At 39.9% G+C, this 19,703-nt stretch overlaps 1 protein-coding gene across 5 annotated transcripts in view; it reads left to right on the forward strand.

Annotated features, from left to right (window-relative positions):
• The window catches only part of SNX14 (sorting nexin 14), a 146,814-nt gene that overhangs the window by 37,066 nt on the left and 90,045 nt on the right, over window positions 1-19,703 (forward strand). For all 5 annotated transcript variants that reach the window (XM_088472009.1, XM_088472007.1, XM_088472010.1 and 2 more), the window contains exons 9-13: window positions 1,157-1,232; window positions 1,815-1,859; window positions 1,959-2,039; window positions 12,111-12,225; window positions 13,972-14,127. In XM_088472009.1, coding sequence (XP_088328135.1) covers window positions 1,157-1,232; window positions 1,815-1,859; window positions 1,959-2,039; window positions 12,111-12,225; window positions 13,972-14,127 — 473 coding nt within the window. The remainder of the gene's footprint in view (window positions 1-1,156; window positions 1,233-1,814; window positions 1,860-1,958; window positions 2,040-12,110; window positions 12,226-13,971; window positions 14,128-19,703) is intronic.

A 19,703-nucleotide genomic window follows, 5' to 3' on the forward strand; every position in this document is an offset into this window, starting at 1 on the left:
ATTCTTCGCTTTTGAGGACCACTCTGCCTGGTTGCCTTACGAATTCTCTCTAGCGATGAAGAGACCTACACAAACCTCGTACAGAACAGGCCAAACCAGGGAGACTGAACAGACTTATAGAAGAATGGAAGACGGACTAACTGTCAGACGTTACTTCTGAAGAAGGTCCTCCTGATGGTCCTGCCAGTTGTGGGGGCACAGAGGCACAAGATGAAATAAGCATGGGCCCGTATGCCTGCTAGCAGCCAGCTGTTGTGACTGCTCTGATAATGCCCCTACAAGCGTCCCCATTCGCAGGTGCCGCGCCACTCTGAACCTCTGCAGTACATGACTCACAACTGCCCCCCCATGCATGATGAAATTTAGTTTCACACTTGGTACAACCAAAAACATTTGTACAGCGCCACCCTTTACAGGGAGCGACACCGCAGCATTACCCTTCTAAGACATAATGATGAAACGGTAGGGAATAAAGATAGGAGCAATATTCAAATAGGCCCAGCACAATTCAATCTGAAGTTAAGAATATATATAGTAGAAGAATAATGCAGCAAATGACCTGTAGTAATGACAGAAGTGCATTAGCAGAAGAAAATGCACTAAGCACAGCTTTAAGCAACGAACAGTCAGGCTGAACTAACCAGGACCCTTGGCTGGCTTCCTGTAGTCCACCACACCAGCATTGTAGAGGAGGAGCGATAGCAAGATCTAGGATCCCCGAGGAGAAGTTCTGCTGCAGGGAGGGCTGAGGAGTGTTCCATGTGTGAGAGTTGCTGCTAGTGGTAGAATGTCGGATAGTCTGCATACAGAAATATACTGTAGGGGGAGAGACTCCAATGGGCACCCTATCATCAAGGGCTACATAGTGAGAGAGTAAATGTCCAAGATTGTCTTCATCTTTACAAACTTTGCTAATATTAGTCACTGAACAGGCAATGATATGATCATAAATCTTACTTTTTAGGCTGTATTGTCAATGGGCTCTCTCTCTGTCATTCTGCTGACCTTTAATTAAAATCAAAGTAAAATTGATATGTTTTATTGCAAGCAAATGTGATATAACTTCCAATGCTGCATGCACTTTATTCATTTAACATTATATTCATTTAACATTATATCCATTTAATATCCCTTTTTTTTCTTTTTTTTTTTCCAGACCGCTGACATTGCTTGTAAGAGAGATTCTTTCTGGTTCTGTGTTCCTGCCCTCAATGGACTTTTTAGCTGATCCAGTAGGTTCTTCAAAAAGTATAGTAGATAAGTGACTTTATAGGTGTTTGACATTAATTATATAGTAAACTCAAACTCCTAAACCGTGTATAGCACTCCCTTGTATAAATAATAGCTACCTGCTCAAGAGCCAGATTGCAAAGAGACCTCATTAAAAATCGCCAATTTAGAAAATATGCACCGAGGTCTCTGCCGCATATATTTGAAATGACTTTATAGTCATTCACCATGATTAAATCTGCTCCAGATCTGCTGTAGGTGCCTTCCAAAAAAATGAAAGATACTCGGTTTATTTTCCACAAAAGGTACAAGTAAAGGTGAGGAGCAAGCCACTTACATGAGCTCATGAAGAAAATACTTTGCTAAACAGTACGTTTCTTTGTATGAGAATTATTCAATATTGGATATATTGCCTTTGACAATCTTATGTATGAAATAAATTGGAAAGTTCAAAGCCATTGTTCATATCTGTAATGTTTACGTTAAAGTTAGGTCATGGTCGCTTGTTTTGTATTTTCTTTAGTCCATTTAAAAAGTGCGTTAATCTTTATCTTAGTGACGTTTGTATTGTCTTCTCTTTCTAGGATAATGTAAATCGCTTACTCCTCATTTTCATTGATAATAGTCCTGTGAGTATTATTTTTGTGAGACAGTTATTACTGGATGAGTTTCCCATAATGTCTACACGAACTTCTCCAGTTTTTTTTAAATTCTCATATTTCTTTCAGCCTGAAAAAGCAACAGAACCAACCTCTAACTTAGTACCATTCTTGCAAAAATTTGCTGAATCTAAGAACAAGAATCCCTCGGTATGTACCATGACATAATCAGCTTCATCTTATTCGCAGGATCATGTGTTCAGCAAAAATATTCTTTGTGAATTGAGTATTAAAACTTAAACGTATTGATTTGCTAATAAATTGCATCAAGTACTTTTAGCGGGATTTAGAGAAACAGCGGTATTGATTTGTATTGAGCATAACTGAAGTTAGTCTACACTAAAACTGATATTGACCCAGTTTAAAATACCTGGTGAAAGGACTAAAAAGATGTATATTCACAAAACATGTGTATGTGCTAATATGCGCACTATGTTATAATGGAATAAATATGTACAGTAGTGGAATTAATACTAGACACTTTCAGTAAAAAAAAATATATATTTATGCAGAAAATTCATATTCTGCTATACCAAATCAATACTTTAATGTTTTTATTTTAATCTATGATGTTTCTACTTAATATTTTAACGTGATTTATCAGAGAGAGAGAGAGAGGAAACAGAGAGAAGGGGATGGAGAGAGAGAGTGGGAGAAAGAAAAGAGAGAGAGAGGTTTTTCAAATACACTTAACAGCCACTGTCAGTGGTGAAGATGCAGGCTGTCACCAGTCACAGCAAGCAGCATGCTGACAGGATCCGGGAGCAGGTCCCACACAGCATCCATGCAGGCTCATGTGCTTTGTTTAGCACTCAATTCATCCAGACTATGGCAGCCTTTACAATCAATCTACTGTAAAATCCTCACAGCTAGTTGAAGCTCTGGTCAAAGTGTGAATAACGACTGAAATGGCTCCGAATACCTCGAAACATGTTGACTGGTCGCCTGGGAAGAGAGGCAAAGTCATGACTCTTCGTGAGGATGGGTATACCTACGAAGAATTAGCGAAGAGGTTGGGCGGTGGGGCAACAAAGTCAGGTGTAAGGAAACTCTGCATAAGGGTTGCGAACAGTGGATCGACAAAATCAGGAGCAAGAACTGGGAGAAAGCCCATGCTTACAAAACAAGATGAGTGCAGAAGGACCGTCGAAGGTCTTCAAAAGCCATCAACAACATAATGAAAAAATCTAATGTCCAAGTTTGTGACCGAACCATACAAAAAAACTTTGTGACAATGGTTTGCGAGCTAGGACCCCAAGAAAGAAGCAATATCTAAAGCAGAAACAAAGGCAGAAACGTATATATTGGGCTCTGGCACACAAGTAGTGGACAGAAGAAGACTGGGACAAGATTATTTGGAGCAACGAGACCAAAATCAGCATCTTCGGGAGTGGTGGAGTGAAATTTGTTTGGCATCGGCCTGGGGAAGATCTTTTGCCCAAGTGCACCACGGCAACTATGAAGCACCCATTGAGTGTGATGGTGTGGGGCAGCATGGCCAGCCATGGTGTGGGACGACGTTTGGCTGTCGTTGACGGCAATATCAATGCCAAAAAATATCAAGAACCAGTGCTGGAGGCAAAACTGTTGCTCACAATCAAGGATTTGTTCGAAGGTGACCACGGAAGTATATCTTTCAGCAGGATGGAGCGCCATGCCACACCGCCAACCGTTCCATGAAGTGGTTCGGTGATCACCAAATCACTGTCCTGCCTTGGCTTGGAAATAGCGTGGATGTAAATCCAATAGAAAATCTTTAGTCAAGGCTTAAAGTGATGGCATCACGAAAAAATCCAAGTAACAAGAGAGAGCTGATTGAAGCCATAATCCAGGCCTGGTACCACGTGATTTCACCTGAAGATCTGGGACGTCTGGTTCACTCGATGCCTCGACGAATCAAAGCTGTTCTTAAAAACAGAGGCTATCCAACTAAATATTCATTTTGTGTATTGCTGAAATTGCATATTTTTTTCCATAATAAAAGCATACCTGTAAAACTGTGGTTTTACTGAATTTCTCACTGGAAATTTGACAAATGACAACTTAAAAATAAATAGTAATGATTATACTCACATATACTTCGATTGGAATATAAATTATTAGTGATTATAATGTAAATAGAATTAATAAGACTTCCGGTGGGCGGGGCATCAAGTATGGCCGCGTTTTAATCTTGGCTCCCTGAGAAGGACACTGAATCCTGTAACATCAGGACACGAAACACAAAATGGAGCCTAACTGTGCTCACTTTTCATCTGAGGAATCCAGGGTTACCTATATTGCCAGGGAGCCTAAAGTTTTTTCCCCGGAATCCAGCCATTAATTTAATGGCCTGCGTGTCCGCCGAGAGCCTGCTTGGCGCGAACTCGCCCTGACAACCAGAGGGGTTTACCTTGTAGGACTCCAAAGCCTGAGGAGGCTCTTACCTGACGCCCGCTGACTTGCTGCGGAATCGGCGCTGCTGGGATTGGACGAGGCTAGCGTGGCACTCTTGGAGCGGCTGAGACCTGCCGCGTAGACAAATGCTGCATGAACCTGGCGGGAATTTTGTGACAGATCGCCCCTGACCTGCGGGAGAGATACCATCCACTGCTGCCGTGACGACTGCCTATTGCCGTATATGCCCGCTTCCTACGCCCGCTGTGGACCTGCTGGGTTGCTCCGTGTGTGATCCCTGGTGGGAGTGGTGCTGCTATCAGCCGACTGAGGTCGCGGACGCCGAAGGCGACCTATCCAGGTTATCCTTACCTGCTGTGCCGACCGCAAAGGTGGAGAAACTGCTTCTTCTCTGCAAAGTGGTCAAGCATTTGGGCCAATCGCTTTGTTCAAGGGATTGTGGAGTGCTGTGAAGCCGCTGCGCCTCTGTCATCCTGCTTAGCTGCTGGGAGTCGATCTGAAGATTACAATCGAAATCGGGGGTCAGGTATTGCATGTGCTGGCTAGCGCTCTGACTACCCTGTTTAGGTGAATCTAGTGACCAAAGCCTATGATATAGGTCACCGAATACCCTGACCTGGCTTATCAAAGGTGATCAGTCCTGTCACCTGTCTGTGACCCCTGACATTGTCCTCCTTGAGTTCCCCCTCATACCCCCCTCCCCTCCCCCTCTGGTGCTAACACTTTATTCACAGAGTTTTGTTGACAATATTCAATGCTCTGAATGTTTGATCTCTTGGACTCTGTCTCCACCTAGTGGAGAAACTTTACACCTGCGAAGTGTTTTTCTAATGTTATAATACATCGTATTGTTTTCTTCTTTATGGCATTTGTATAATTACGTATAAGGTTGCTTTGGGCTAATGCTGAAATGTTGACTGCTGATATATGATAGTTATAAATGCTCTGTAGATGGGGGGGGTTTTTGTGTGTTTTTTAAACCTGCACTACACTGAGCCAACTTTTTAAAATTTTTGTGCTGATTATAATAAGTGACCATACAATTGTTGCGGTCAACAAAGTCTAAGATCCACTCTAAACTAACATCTACAATGTGATCATTATGTTATAGCTTTAATGCACAATTCCGAGTGGCTTCAACCCCTTAATTGTCATGCTGTGAGCTTATAAATACTTAGAGATAACTATTACCAAATACTGTATTGGTTGCATAGGACAACAATAACTTCCATTGTTTTGTCTCTGGGTGCTTGGATATGGACAAATACGTCCATAAGAATACTTCAAATAAAACTCCCCAATCTAGCACAAATACTAGAATGAGTAGATCTGGCAAATCCACTGGGAAATCCCAGCCTCCCCCTACCCCTAATGAGGAGGACACATTGGCTAGTATCTCTAATGATGATGCTCCTTGTGGTCACCCATCAATTATAGAAATGGTTCAGGAAATTTCCAAACTGATAATGCCCCAAATAGAAAAAATGTAAAAAAAACTTGAAAACATTCAAACATCATTTGATACGGCTCTTACTAAAATAGAGGCAAACACAACTAGAATTAACACACTGGAGCAAAGAATGAGTGATATAGAAGACCAGACTCATACGCTCCAAAATTCTTCAGACACATTAACAAATTCCGTTCAAGCTATGCAGGCCAAAATAGATGATCTGGAGAATAGACATAGGAGGAATAATCTCCGGTTTATCGGAATTCCAGAAACAATACGAGACTCACAGCTATCTGAATACATTATTACCTCAGTGCTAGGATCACTTGACATATCAGATGCCACGTTGCTTTCCCATATTGACAGGGCTCATCGAATTGGCCCAGAAAGGCAAGATGTAGCAGGTAGATCTAGACCAGTTATCGCAAGATTCCTGGACTATAGGATGAAAGAGCACATTTTGCGTGCTTATCGCAGAATTTCTCAATTGCTAGTTAATGGGGATCGTATCTTGATATTTCAAGATTTTTCAGCATCTGTTTCTCAGAAACGTAGAGAGTTTTCGGAGGTCTGTAAGATACTACATGATCATAACACACGTTTTGCTTTAATGTATCCAGCGAAACTCAGGTTCCAAAATAACGGCCGTACGTTGTTCTTTACTGATTCGAATCAAGCTAAAGAACATGTCTCACGTATGTTCAGACGACAAGACAGTCCTCCACATGATTGATTGAATTTATCTTATTTCCCTGATATGGTTCATAGATTTAATGTATCTGTATTATAATAAGCTACTTGGAATTTGTTCTTTTCACAAATCTGAAATATGATAGTGAATAAATATAAACAATCTATTTCAAGTTATGTTCTGCGATCGCCAATATGTTTGTTGGTGCTCGCTTGGTTTTGGATAACAATGGAAAATTTGAGAAAAAGTTGGATAAAGCAATGTATGTTTTTTAAGTTAGTCTGGCTGGCCTTCCCCCCTCTTATAATGAGATTATCTTGCTCGAACTGCAGAATGTACACACACCTGAACCTCCCTGTTTGCTGGGACAGGGAGGAGGTGGTTTTCATGATGTCTCTGATTCAACACGTCTATCCATGTCAGGGTATTGGCTAATACTGCTATAACAAACCCAAGAGCTCTGTCCTCTTGTTTTGACAAATATTTTGGGATAGTTTCTTGGAACCTGGGGGGTCTTAACTCCCCCATCAAACGAAAAAAAGTGGTCTCTCATCTTAAAAAACTTCGCCCACAAGTAATATTTCTTCAGGAAACACACTGGCTGACAGGTAGTGCATCGTCCTTAAAGGCCCCTTGGCTGGATCAATGTATTTCTGCGGACTACAAACGGAAAGCTAGGGGAGTGGCGATTCTATTCCATAGAGATCTCCAATACACCATTTTAAACACTGTATCAGATCCTAACGGTAGATATCTTCTATTAGATGTAGAAATCTGGGGTTTCAAATATACTTTAATCAATATATATGCCCCTAATGTTGCAACTTCCGAGTTCCTACAGGATTTTACCCATTTCTTGGCTCAAAGAAACAATTATCCTATCATTATGGGTGGTGACTTTAATTTAGTAGATAACCCCTTTTATAGATAAAAAACCTGTCCCACGTAATCCAAACTCCCCAGTTTGGAAACAGATTCAGCTCCTCCGCTCAGCCCTCCAGCTCACTGACATTTGGCGCCTTCTCAATCCAACTGATAAATCTTTTACGTTCCACTCAGGGGTTCATAAGTCCTGTTCTAGAATAGATCTCATTTACTATCTGATTCCTTGGTTACACGGGTGGGAGAAACGAATCTTTTGAATATTGTTGTTTCAGACCATGCTCCTATATCGGTGACCTTGGAAAGAACACAACAGGCGGGAGGACAGAGAGGATGGCGATTTCCCAGCTACTTGTACAACTCGGCTGATTTCAGACAATTTCTGACTGATAAATGGATGTTGTTTGTAGATGACAACATAGACCACTGGGATAATCCTACTTTATTTTGGGGCACATCAAAAACCATCTTAAGAGGCCACATTATAGACTATGTATCTCGATTTTAAAAAAAAAAGTCAAATGCTGACTACCTCGCACTACATGATTCATTGAATTTGGCCTTACAAAATCATATAGCTAACCCATGTGACGAGTCGTTAACTAGATACAACGAAGCACAACAGTTATTAAATGACTTTTTATTGTCACAAGACCAATGGAATTTAATTTTCTCTAAATTTAAATATTATAAATGGGGCAATAAGACTGGTCGCCTCTTAGCAACAATGTCCAAAAGTAAGACATATAAACGATATATAACGGCAATATGTCACCCTCAAACTAACCAAATATTGACTGATTCCAAGAGCATCCTGGAACAATTTGATAATTATTTTAGTACCCTATATTCAACTCTTCCCTTTGATGCAGATCATCATAGCCGACTAATGCAAGCAGCGCATTTACCTAGCATATCTGTAGAGCAGTCTGAGTCGCTTAGTCTGCCCGTTACACTTTCAGAAGTTAGTTCGGCTATTTCTCAGCTACATCTCCATAAGTCCCCGGGCCCGGATGGGTTGTCAAATGAGTTTTACAAGATGCTCCAATCACACATAGCCCCTACTTTAGTAGAACTATTCAATAATATCTTACAGAACCATACACCCTTTCCCTATTTTAACTCTGCTTATACTATTTTGATCCCCAAGCCCAATCGAAACCCTCAGGAAATAGATACATACAGACCAATAACGCTGCTTAATTCGGATATAAAAATATTTGCAAAACTCATGGCAGACAGATTACAAAACATACTCCCCCAAATACTAACAGTACATCAATTAGGATTTGTACGAAACACACACTCTTAAAGGCATTCGCTCAGCCATAGCGGCAACAATTGCCTCTTCACAAACACCTGCTTCTAAAAATATATTATTGAGTTTAGACACAACAAAAGCTTTCGACACAGTTCTTTGGCCACATCTATATTCGGTGCTTGAAGCTAGAAACTTCCCCTCTTTGTTTATTGATCTAATCCGTTACCTATATGCCTCGCCAACCACCACCCTACAAATAAATGCCCACAACAGTGTGCCAATTACTATATTTCGAGGAACTCGTCAGGGTTGTCCCCTGTCTCCAATTCTATTTAATTTGGCAATAGATCCATTGCTGCGTCTATTGCATAATGACTTGGAATTTCATGGGATCAAAGTAGGAAATAAAACTCACCGCTTTTGCAGATGATATTCTGCTTTATATATCAAAACCAGCTGAGTCACTACCTAAAATATTTAATATTTTAAAACAATTTGGAGACTGCTCGGGATTCCAGGTTAATTTGTCAAAGTCGGTAGCACTTAGACTGGGCTCCGGAAACTTTTTGATGAATGGTTTGGGGGAGGCTGAACTAAAATGGAGATCAGATTTTATAACCTATTTGGGTATTGTTATACCACGGAAGCTAAGCCTTCTGTACGAGCTGAACTACACGTCTGCTATTCGGGGGGTGTCTGGTGAGCTGGAGGGCTGGAAAACACTGCCACTATCTTATACAGGCAGGGCAAATTTAATCAAGATGGTGTCATTCCCCAGATTGTTATATTTGATCCAAGTTTTACCTTTGATGCTAACACCTAAAGACACACAACAACTTAATTTCTTATTTCGGAAGTTCATATGGAGGGGTAAGCGTCCCCGTATTGGGCTTATAAAGTTGCAACAAACTGTAACCAACGGGGGAATTAATTTTCCAGATGTCCAGTTGTATTGCCAGGCGGCCTATCTCGGATATCTCAAGGATTGGCTACATTGTCATGATAACTACGCAGCTACCTCTCTGGAAAGGGAATTCCTTCAGGGGGGTGATCTTATATCTTTCCTACATTTATATGATCAAGAAATTTCACCCCAACATCGAGATAACCCTTTATTATGGTCTGTCAGAAAATTCTGGTGCATCACACGCCTCAAATATAATTTAAACGCTCATAGTACATTGTTTCTCCCATTGATATCAAATCTAGATTTTCAAGACTGGCAAGCTGGTTACCCTTTTAATATTTGGAGAGTGGGCGGAGTGACCAATATAAGATGCATGGTAAATTTGGAGACACACCGACCCCTCACGTTCCAGGAGATGTCTGAAAGATACCCAGTGACAACTGGATACCCTGTAGCATTTTTATTGGCACAGCACTATGTCAGTCTGGTAATAAGACATTTTTCTTCTACTGACTGGGATAATTTACTCGATGTGATGTTGAGGCAACAATCTCAGAATAAAGGGGCAATTTCCTCAGCTTATAATTGGCTTCGAAGCTCGTTAGATCACACCCAATCTCAGAGAGGTATTGTGGTTTGGACCTCTCAGGTTCCGAGTCTGCAGGTGGATGAACTATTAGACGCACATTACAAAGCCTGTAGATTATTCCCTTCCGTAATGTACACGGAAATGTTCCTTAACATACTACACAGAACGTATCTTTCCCCTCATAGGAGATTTTTGATTGGCTTATCTGATTCGCATCACTGTTTTAAATGTAGAAATCCCCAAGCAGACCTAAAACACTGCCTTTGGGATTGCCCTATAATACGTAAATTTTGGATTGATGTTCGTGCATATTCAATAACACATTTAATCAATTATTTACCTCTAAATCCAGAATGGGCACTGTTTGGGATTATTTCTAATGATCAACGTATAACAAGAGGAAGCCGTAAACTATTGTTGGCAGTGAGTGCTGCGGCACGGAAATCCATCTTAGAGCTGGATTAAGCCGGAACCACCTTCCATGAGTCTTTTCAAAGCTAAGCTTTTCTATCTCTTTAGAATGGAGTGGGTGGGAGCTACTCTGGAAAAGGAGACACAGGTTGAACCTTTCTTCGCAGTTTCGGAGAGTTACATTGTAACCCTTTCTACAGCTGTTAAAACACCAGATATGTAATTCGTTTTCAAACACTATATGGTTCATGCAGCGCATGGTAGATAATGATCCTCCAATTGTTTTGTGAACCTGGATTATAGTTATTAGTTTATAGACAAAATTTTCGAGGGTACTGCTTGAGGAGGCAAAGTGGGGGTGGAAATAGGCGAGCTAACAAAGACATCTTTTTTATATTTCTTTTTTTTAAATGTATTTATTTTTATTTTTTATTTGTTGTATTGTCTGTTCCATATGTTTCTCTTTTCATGAAGATAAACTGTAGAAAATCAGTGTTTGTCATGCAATTTTTGGTTTATTTAATGTATCTGAAAAGACACAATTTGTACTAACATGTATTGTCATTTTTCTTGACTATTTTGTATATTGTTTGAGAATATGCATTGCTTTAATAAATAAAATGTTAAAAAAAATAAAATAAAACGCCAAATTTGCTAAATTTCTAAAAGTGTCCAGAATTAATTCCACTAGTGTATGGTGCCACATGGTGTGGGATTCAAGACCCATGAATGAATGTACATACATCTCTGCAACACAGAAGTCATCACTTTACAACACTGTTCTCCATTACATTAGGAAGCTGATGGCTGCTTAGGCTAAGGGTTGAGTAAGCTGGTGGTAGTGAACGAACGTTGTTCGTTCATATAGAATTGGTGTACATTTGGTACTGAAAGTTAAAACTACAAAGACATGATCTAGAGGGCAATGAGGGTGACTGGAGGTTTAATACATCATTATTTCCAGTGTTGTAGTAGGAGACCTGTAAGGAGGTGCAAAAGAAAATTGTAAATGTAAATATTATTATTTTTTTCTTTTTTGTCAAAAGTTCACTGAAAATATAAAATATTTTTTTTTTTGTCAATTTGAAAGTTCTCTTCTCTGGAATTCTGTAAATTGCACATCTCCATGCAATATTATTCACTTGTGGTCTGGAGCTTCACCAGATGCAGGGATCACCTGACCTCTGGGGATGCTCTCATCACTCCTGCTAAAAGCATGCTACCAGCAGGAGCAAGGGGACCATTAACCAACTTTGGGGATCCTGCTAAATCCTATCAAACACACATACTGTGTGATAATGTGTAACTAAACCAGATTCTGTTCATTGCCTTTTAGTGTACATTAAGGCAGCCATCTGAATAGTCTCAGCACTCTCCCTCTCTGTTTGTATATTACAGTGCCACTTATATCTTTCTGCTGCACCTGTTGCCATTGATACTGACAGGATAGCCATAAAAGCTCAATTTATTTCAAATTCTAAAATACAATTTTAAAAAAACCTGTAGAGTTCAACTTAATTGAACATTATATAATGTTTAAAAGATGCTTCATAGCAACAGTTCTCCTATTATAACGTCTCTTGTCAAGTATTTTAGTATTATTTTTTCTTATTTCTGCATTTTCTCCTAGGTGCTGAAACTAGAATTGAAGGAGATCAGGGCAGAGCAGGACCTACTTTTTCGCTTTATGAATTTCCTGAAGCAAGAGGGAGCTGTACACGTGTTACAGTTCTGCTTGACAGTTGGTAATTTATTTTTTTCTGTCACTTAAAGTCAAAAGTTCAACTTCTTGATCTGATTGGTTGTCACTGTTAAATGAGAAGGACTGCACATGGTGGCATAGAATATGTGTAGATATTCATTGAATTGGTTACAACCACTAGCATGTATAAAGCATGGCATGTAGTATGTATGCATCAGAGTACCAATCTTTTTAGAGCTCACCATTCATTGTAAAAACAATAATGGTTCCTTTTTCTTTGTAGTCACATTTCATTAACATAGGCAAATTCATATTAACATAATTTTTTAGACTATAGAAAGAGTATTGTAATGTTTTTTAAATGCAGGTAAAATATTTCTAATCACAATAAATAGTACCAGTAGAACAGTGTGCTAGTGGATCTCTTGATTCAAACACTGGGAGGTAAATGGGTAATGGAACACCCAAAGTTATATAATCCATTTGAAGCCGAGGGTAACTGTACTGTTTTATTTTGTGTCTGTATTTGTGTGTTCTATCTCCAGAAAGAGTCTTGCACTGTAGCCAGTTGCAGGGGTGCATTCATCATGTGTGTAATCAACAGGTATTAATGCACATAGTATCCAGTAAACAAGCACGGAGGCACTCATCCAACTTTCAGAAATAATATAAACGTGTTTAATTAATTACCAAATTAGCTTAACATGCCAGAACATAGCAACGATGTTTTGATCTCCTCTGGGATCTTAGATTAGTTGTGGCCTCACTCATCCTGCTAAAGTTCTGTAGTGTGTGTGTCATTCCACTTCCACGATGCATAAGCATAAACTCTCTGTCCCTCGCCTATTCTCGTCGCTGTCAGTGACCATTTTTTATGTTAATGTTTTGCTGGACCCTGACACACACATGAAAACCAAAGACTGTGTTTAAATTACTCTATTACTATATTAGCCTCTGTCGCCTCTGATGGGAGGCTATTTCACTTATCCACTACTCTTTGTATGAACTTACCTCCCTTCAATTTCAGTTTCTCGTGTTCTAATACTTCTCTTCCTTTCTATTATGTCCCCCTGTCACATCTCTGCTTCAAACTATAGATATTAAGATCTTTTAATCTTTCTGGGTAGGTTTTGTGATGTAGGCACTGCACCATTTTAGTTGCCTGTCTTTATACAGTCGCTGATATGCCCTCCAGAACTGAACACCGTATTCTAGATGAGGCCGTACCAATGACCTGTACAGTGGTATTATCACTTCTTTCTTTCTGCTACTGATTCCTCTCCCTATGCAACCAAGCATCTGACTTGCCTTTCTCATGACTTTGTTATATTGCTTACCTGCCTTTAAGCCCATTGGGCTAACATATCGGCTGTACACACCACTCAGTGTGTACCCAGCTTTACTCGCTTTTTTCATTTCAAGTTCTGTTGTGCGACTCAGGTGCACACAGATATACAAGTTCACATCTCAAATTAATCAGCACAGTCTCCTAGTGCGTCCTAGCTGCATCGCATTCCATCTTAGATGTATTATCGTAGATGCTAGTAGCATGATGCTAGTAGCGTGGGGCCTGGCGGCTCATTCGCTGCGTAGCTTATTGAGGCTAGATGTGCGAGGACTCATCTGTATCCCTTACTTTGGCAGAGTAAGTACTTTTCAGTTTAAATGCACTGATTCTATATAAAAAAAAGTTTCCTGCATCAGGTTAGGGAAATGGGGTACCACCAAAGTATGTTCTTTCTGAACTTATTTATATAATGTTTAAGATATGAATGTGTTTTCTGTACAGAGGAATTTAATGACAAAATTTTAAGACCGGAGCTATCTGAAGGGGAAATGCTCTCTCTTCATGAAGAGGTGAAGAAAATCTATCTTACCTATTGTCTGGAAGAAAGCATCGATAAAATCCGATTCGACCCTTTCATCGTGGATGAAATAAAAAAAAGTAGGTCTATAAATCATTCCAGTTTATATTGCACTAGTAATATGATTGAAATGGGGCTAGTATACACCTAACAGTGAGCCTGTACTGTGTCCAGTGTCATTCATATGCTGCAGGTGGAACTTTCATATACAAACCAGATGTATGGAAAGACCAGATATAAAGCATTTTACATATGCTGTATGTTACAAATATATGTAGCTTATATCCTTTTCTGTTTCTACATAACAGTTTGAAGAGTGAGTGGCAGCATCTATCGTTGGGCACGTTATAACTAGTTCTAAACACTGTTGACAATTATCACAAAAACTCATTGCAGAAGTAGAGTACTGTGCAAAAGTTTTAGGCAGGTGTGAAAAAAAATGCTGTAATGTAAGGTTGCTTTCAAAGATTGAAGTGTTAATAGTTTGCATTTTGTTAACTGATAAAAATAAAGTGAATGAACAGAAGAGAAATTAAATCAAATCAATATTTGGTGTGACCACCCTTTTGCTTTCAAAACCGCATCAGTTCATCTAGGTACACTTGCACACCGTTTTTGAAGGAACTCTGCAGGGAGGAAATTCCAAACATCTTGGAGAGCTAACTACAGATCTTCTGTGGATGTAGACTTGCTCAAATCCTTCTGTCTCTTCATATAATCCCAGACAGACTTGATGATGTTGAGATCAGGGCTCTGTAGGGGCCATATCATCACTTCCAGGACTCCTTGTTGTTCTTTACACTGAAGATAGTTCTTAATGACATTGGCTGCATGTTTGGGGTCGTTGTCCTGCTGCAGAATAAATTTGAAGCCAATCGGATGCCTCCCTGATGGTATGCATGATGGTTAAGTACCTGTCTGTATTTCTCAGCATTCAGTACATCATTAATCCTGACCAAATCCCCATCTCCAATTGAAATGCAGCCCCAAACTTGCAAGGAACCTCCACCAAGCTTCGCTGTTGCCTGCAGACACTCATTATTGTACTGTTCTCCAGCCCTTCGGCGAACAAACTGCCTTCTGCTACAGCCAAAATATTTTGACTCCTCAGTAAAGAGCACATGCTGCCAGTTTTTTGCATCCCAGTTACTATGTTTTCGTGCATAGTTGAGTCGCTTGGCCTTGTTTCCACATCGAAGGTATGGCTTTTTGGCTGCAATTCTTCCATGAAGACCACTTCTGGACTTACTTCTCCAAACAGTAGATGGGGTGTACCTGGGTCCCACTGGTTTCTGCCAGTTCAGAGCTGATGGCACTGCTTTACATTTTCCGATTTCGAAGAGAAGTAAGCATCATGTGTCTTTCATCTGATGCACTGTTTCCTTGGCCGACCACTTTGTCTATGGTCCTCAACGTTGCCTGGTTCTTGGTGCTTCTTCAAAAGAGCTTGAACAGCACATCTTGAAACCCCAGTCTGCTTTGAAATCTTTGCCTGAGAGAGACCTTGCTGGTGCAGTATAACTACCTTGTGCCTTGTTGCTGTGCTCAGTCTTGCCATGGTGTGTGACCTGAAACTGTCTTCCACAACCTCACCTTTGTAACAGATACTTTGTAGCTGTTCCTCCAGTTTTAAGCCTCCTATACAGCTGTTTCTATTTCATTTAATGACTGTGTTTCAACCTACATATGAAATTGATGATCATTCTCACCTATTTGGTACGATTGGTAAATCATAAACGTGACTATAATCCTATAAAATCACTGACTGTGCAAGTGCACCTAGAAAAATTGATGCTGTTTTGAAGGCAAAGGGTAGTCACACCAAATATTGATTTGATTTAGTTTTCTCTTCTGTTCATTCACTTTGTATTTTGTTAATTGATAAAAATAAACTATTAACACTTCTATTTTTGAAAGCATTCTTACCTTGCAGCATTTTTCCCACACCTGCCTAAAACTTTCGCACAGTATTGTATATGGTAGAGATTATTTTTCAAAAATGAATCTAAAATTTTAACTCATTACAAATAACATGGGTCAGATGTATACAAACTACTTTGTAGGGTTCAATTTTAATAGAGTGCATCTAAAAGAAAAAAAATAATTTGAATCATCCTTTACCAAACATTTGCAATTTACATAGTTAATCCTGCGTCATTTATCCAACACCATATACCTATATTACACATTTTATATGCCTCAAGCAAGTTAGACTGTTGACAGAAAACAATGTATGACAGATTTTTAACATTTAACAAGAATCTAAAAGGCACACTTTAATCATTTAACTGACAAATATTTTGTACAAAAATGTCCTCAGAAATTGTTGATCTTTATTATTTAAGTCAGTCAAGAATAAGTATGTAAAAGCTCATATAACTACTTTAGTAAATAAATAAAAAAGGTGTGTCTGGCAGCATTATCGCCTTCCGGTGTAGCATGTTCCCATCACTCTTTTAGCCACTTATCCTCCTGTCCCAAATAAATCCCTGCAACATTTCTCCCAGAACGGTGTATGCCCATTGGACTGCTTCACAGACTACAATAGAGTACAGGCTCAAAAAGAAGGTTCAGCTCTTGGGCCTGTTTGTAAGGCGGGGTCAGATGGGGGCTACCTCTGCAATGCCGGCCCACATTAGGCACAGGTAGACCAGAAAACAGATGTCTTTACGTAGACTGTTGTTGATTGCATGCTGAGATCTGGGAGAAGTTACAGACCTTAAGGCAGCATAGTTGCTTCCTACTTGGAAGGCTTCAGTATAGTATTACGTCACAGGCACCTTACTAGCAGCTCCAGCTGCCTTTTTCTTCTGGGTGTGCCCTCCTGCAAGTAAGCATTTTTAGAGCTGGGGTGGTTGCACCGTGGGTTAGTGTGATTTATTCCACAACTGCTGGGTCTGCCCTTTTCTCTTTTATCTGTCATATCTGATAAAGGGTTTAATTAAAGGTCAAAGATCATAAAACATACTGGTAGGTTAACTGACTACTTACAAAAAAAAAAAAGACCCTAGTGTGTATGTGTGTTTAAAGGTAGGCACACATCAGATGATCCACAATGCGACAGACGACCCAGGCAACTCACGATGCGACGGACTACATATTGTGCGGTCCGTACACACCATACAATCTGGTGACTGACCGCACAATATGTCATTCACCAGCAGCATCCAAATGCATGGGGTCGTTCAGTTCATCACATTGACAGATTGACCAACATGTACTGCATGTCTGTCGATGTGATGAACTACTCTGTGGGAGCGTGCATGGCCCGACATAGTACATACACACACACTGGCTGACATAGACGATCTGTCGGCCAGATCCGCCGAATCGTGCAACATATTGTCTAAAATATACCCATCTTAAGGAATATAGATTGTAAACTCTACTGGTGTAGGGACTGATGAATGAAATTCTCTGAAAAACACTGTGGAAAATAGGTGTGCTATAGAAGTAACTGTAATAAAATGTCAGTAAATTATACATTTTTAAAATGGTATTCTAAACTGCCCTGTGGACAGTCAGGCACAGGTGGCTTATGTGAAGCCAGGGATGTGATGCATTTGGTATATATAACCGACTGTTGCATATACTGTACCTTAGGTGCAACCCAATGACCATGTCCAATGATTGTAGGCGAGTAGACCCGTCCCTCCACTTCCTTCAAGAAATCCAAGCATTGTAGTGCACTTGCACAGGGGTCATTATCTCCTTTAGTGAGCTGTTAGACAATAGGTTTGGGGCAGTCAGTGCATTGCCTTGTTAAAGTTTGCTCTTCAGAGTGGATTCTGGAGAACTCCATACTGCCTATATCTCAAATTGTCAGAGTTCAATGTTGTCTCGTTATGGGTAGAACCTGATTCTGAGTGCTTCTTGCAAGTATAAGGTGTGGTAGTGGACAAATCAGGTATTGAGAGATCCTTGTATTATTACAAGAACTCAGCAAGATGGCGTGGGGACAAATGCTTCAGTGCTGTTGATATGGTAAGTACTACATATCAAAGAGAGTGATGAGTCTGTTAAGCCTGATCATGCTATGTTTAAGAGGAAGAAGAAACCCTTTCTTCCTTCCTCTACAGTTTAGCAATTGTGCTGCGTGAGGCATATTCTAAACCCGAAGTTTGAGATTTTATGCAGATTACAGTCCACTTATTAGTTTCCAAAAGGGAATATGAATAAATGGGAATTTCCACCTAAAGTAAATCCACCTATATGAACAATAGTCTAAGGCCACCACTGATACAAGATAGCAAGATGATTTAGTATATTTCCAATGGGGTGGGTAATCCTATTCCTTACAATCGCAAACAAATTCTATCACGCACCAGTAGTAGGTTATTGCTAGATTTCTCTTTGGTCTTGTACTATTTTTATTTTGTATTCTATATCAGTCTCTAATTTCCCAGACACAGAATCCGTTTTATTACTAGAGGTGCTAAGCACAACTCAGAACGAACATTCCAAATTAGCACAAAAGAGAAAGAAGAGCAGTTTCAGGAGTCCACTGAGACCATTAATAATTTAAAAGAATAAATTCTTTATAAATATGCTTTGAAAATACACAGTCGAGTCACATTATTTTGTGACTGTGATCTGTTTGTGTGCTGCTGTGGTGAAGGTCTATCGTGACTGGACAAATGGCACCATTGCGAATAACCGACGTGGAAACTGTGGAGCACGACGTGTCAATGTTGTGAGAGGTGAATGTCTGCTACGAAGGTGGCCGCTGTCTTATCAAGTTCCTATTATGAATTACCAATTACTAAACCCAATGGTGTATTCGTGAGTCTGAATAGTGGCGCCAAAATCCCGGGAGCGTTAGGATTAGGGTGCAGGGGGGAGGTTAGGTTTAGGGTCTAGGGAGGGGAAGGTTAGGTTTAGGCACTAGGGGTGGAGGTTAGGGTTAAAATTGGGATGGGTTAGGGCAGGGGTTAGAAAATTACTCACCGTCACTTCCTATGGGGGTCGGGATTTTGACTGTCATGATCCCGCTGTCGATATTCTAACCAGCGGCATCCCGACAGCTGGAATTTCATACCCAACCCATTGGAGACACAGTAAAGTTCCATCAATTTACTTAGTTCAATACAGTTTCAAAACTGTTACATGCCTTGCTACTTGTCCCTCCTCAATATTTCAAAACACCACTAGATGTCACACTTACACTGTGTTATACAGTTTTTATCATCAGCCATACATATAGCTCTGTTATCAACAATCAAACCCGGTTTTTGATCATTGATTTAGCTATCTTACATATATAGCTTGTATAATGAAACCCCCACTTTTAATCATACAGATCCAGGTACTGGTGGCTCCCTAGTTACCAGGACTTAATTGCTATTACTCAATTACAAGCAGTTAGAAATATGCCACTTGGATTGTGATTTTGTCCCAATTAGGTTATACAGCCATGGCCAAAAGTTTTGAGAATTACACAAGTATTGGTTTTCACAAAGTTTGCTGCTTCAGTGTTTTTAACCCTTTTTGTCAGATGTTACTATGGTATACTGTTGTAAAATTACAAGCATTTCATAAGAGTCAAAGGCTTTTATTGACAATTACATTGAGTTTATGCAAAGAGTCAATATTTGCAGTGTTGACTCTGTCAATCAATTTCTGGGCCACATACTGGCTGATGGCTGCCCATTCTTGC

The sequence above is a fragment of the Taudactylus pleione genome, unplaced genomic scaffold, assembly GCF_031769625.1.
Source record: "Taudactylus pleione unplaced genomic scaffold, aTauple2 ptg000015l, whole genome shotgun sequence".
Taxonomy (NCBI): Eukaryota; Metazoa; Chordata; class Amphibia; order Anura; family Myobatrachidae; genus Taudactylus; species Taudactylus pleione.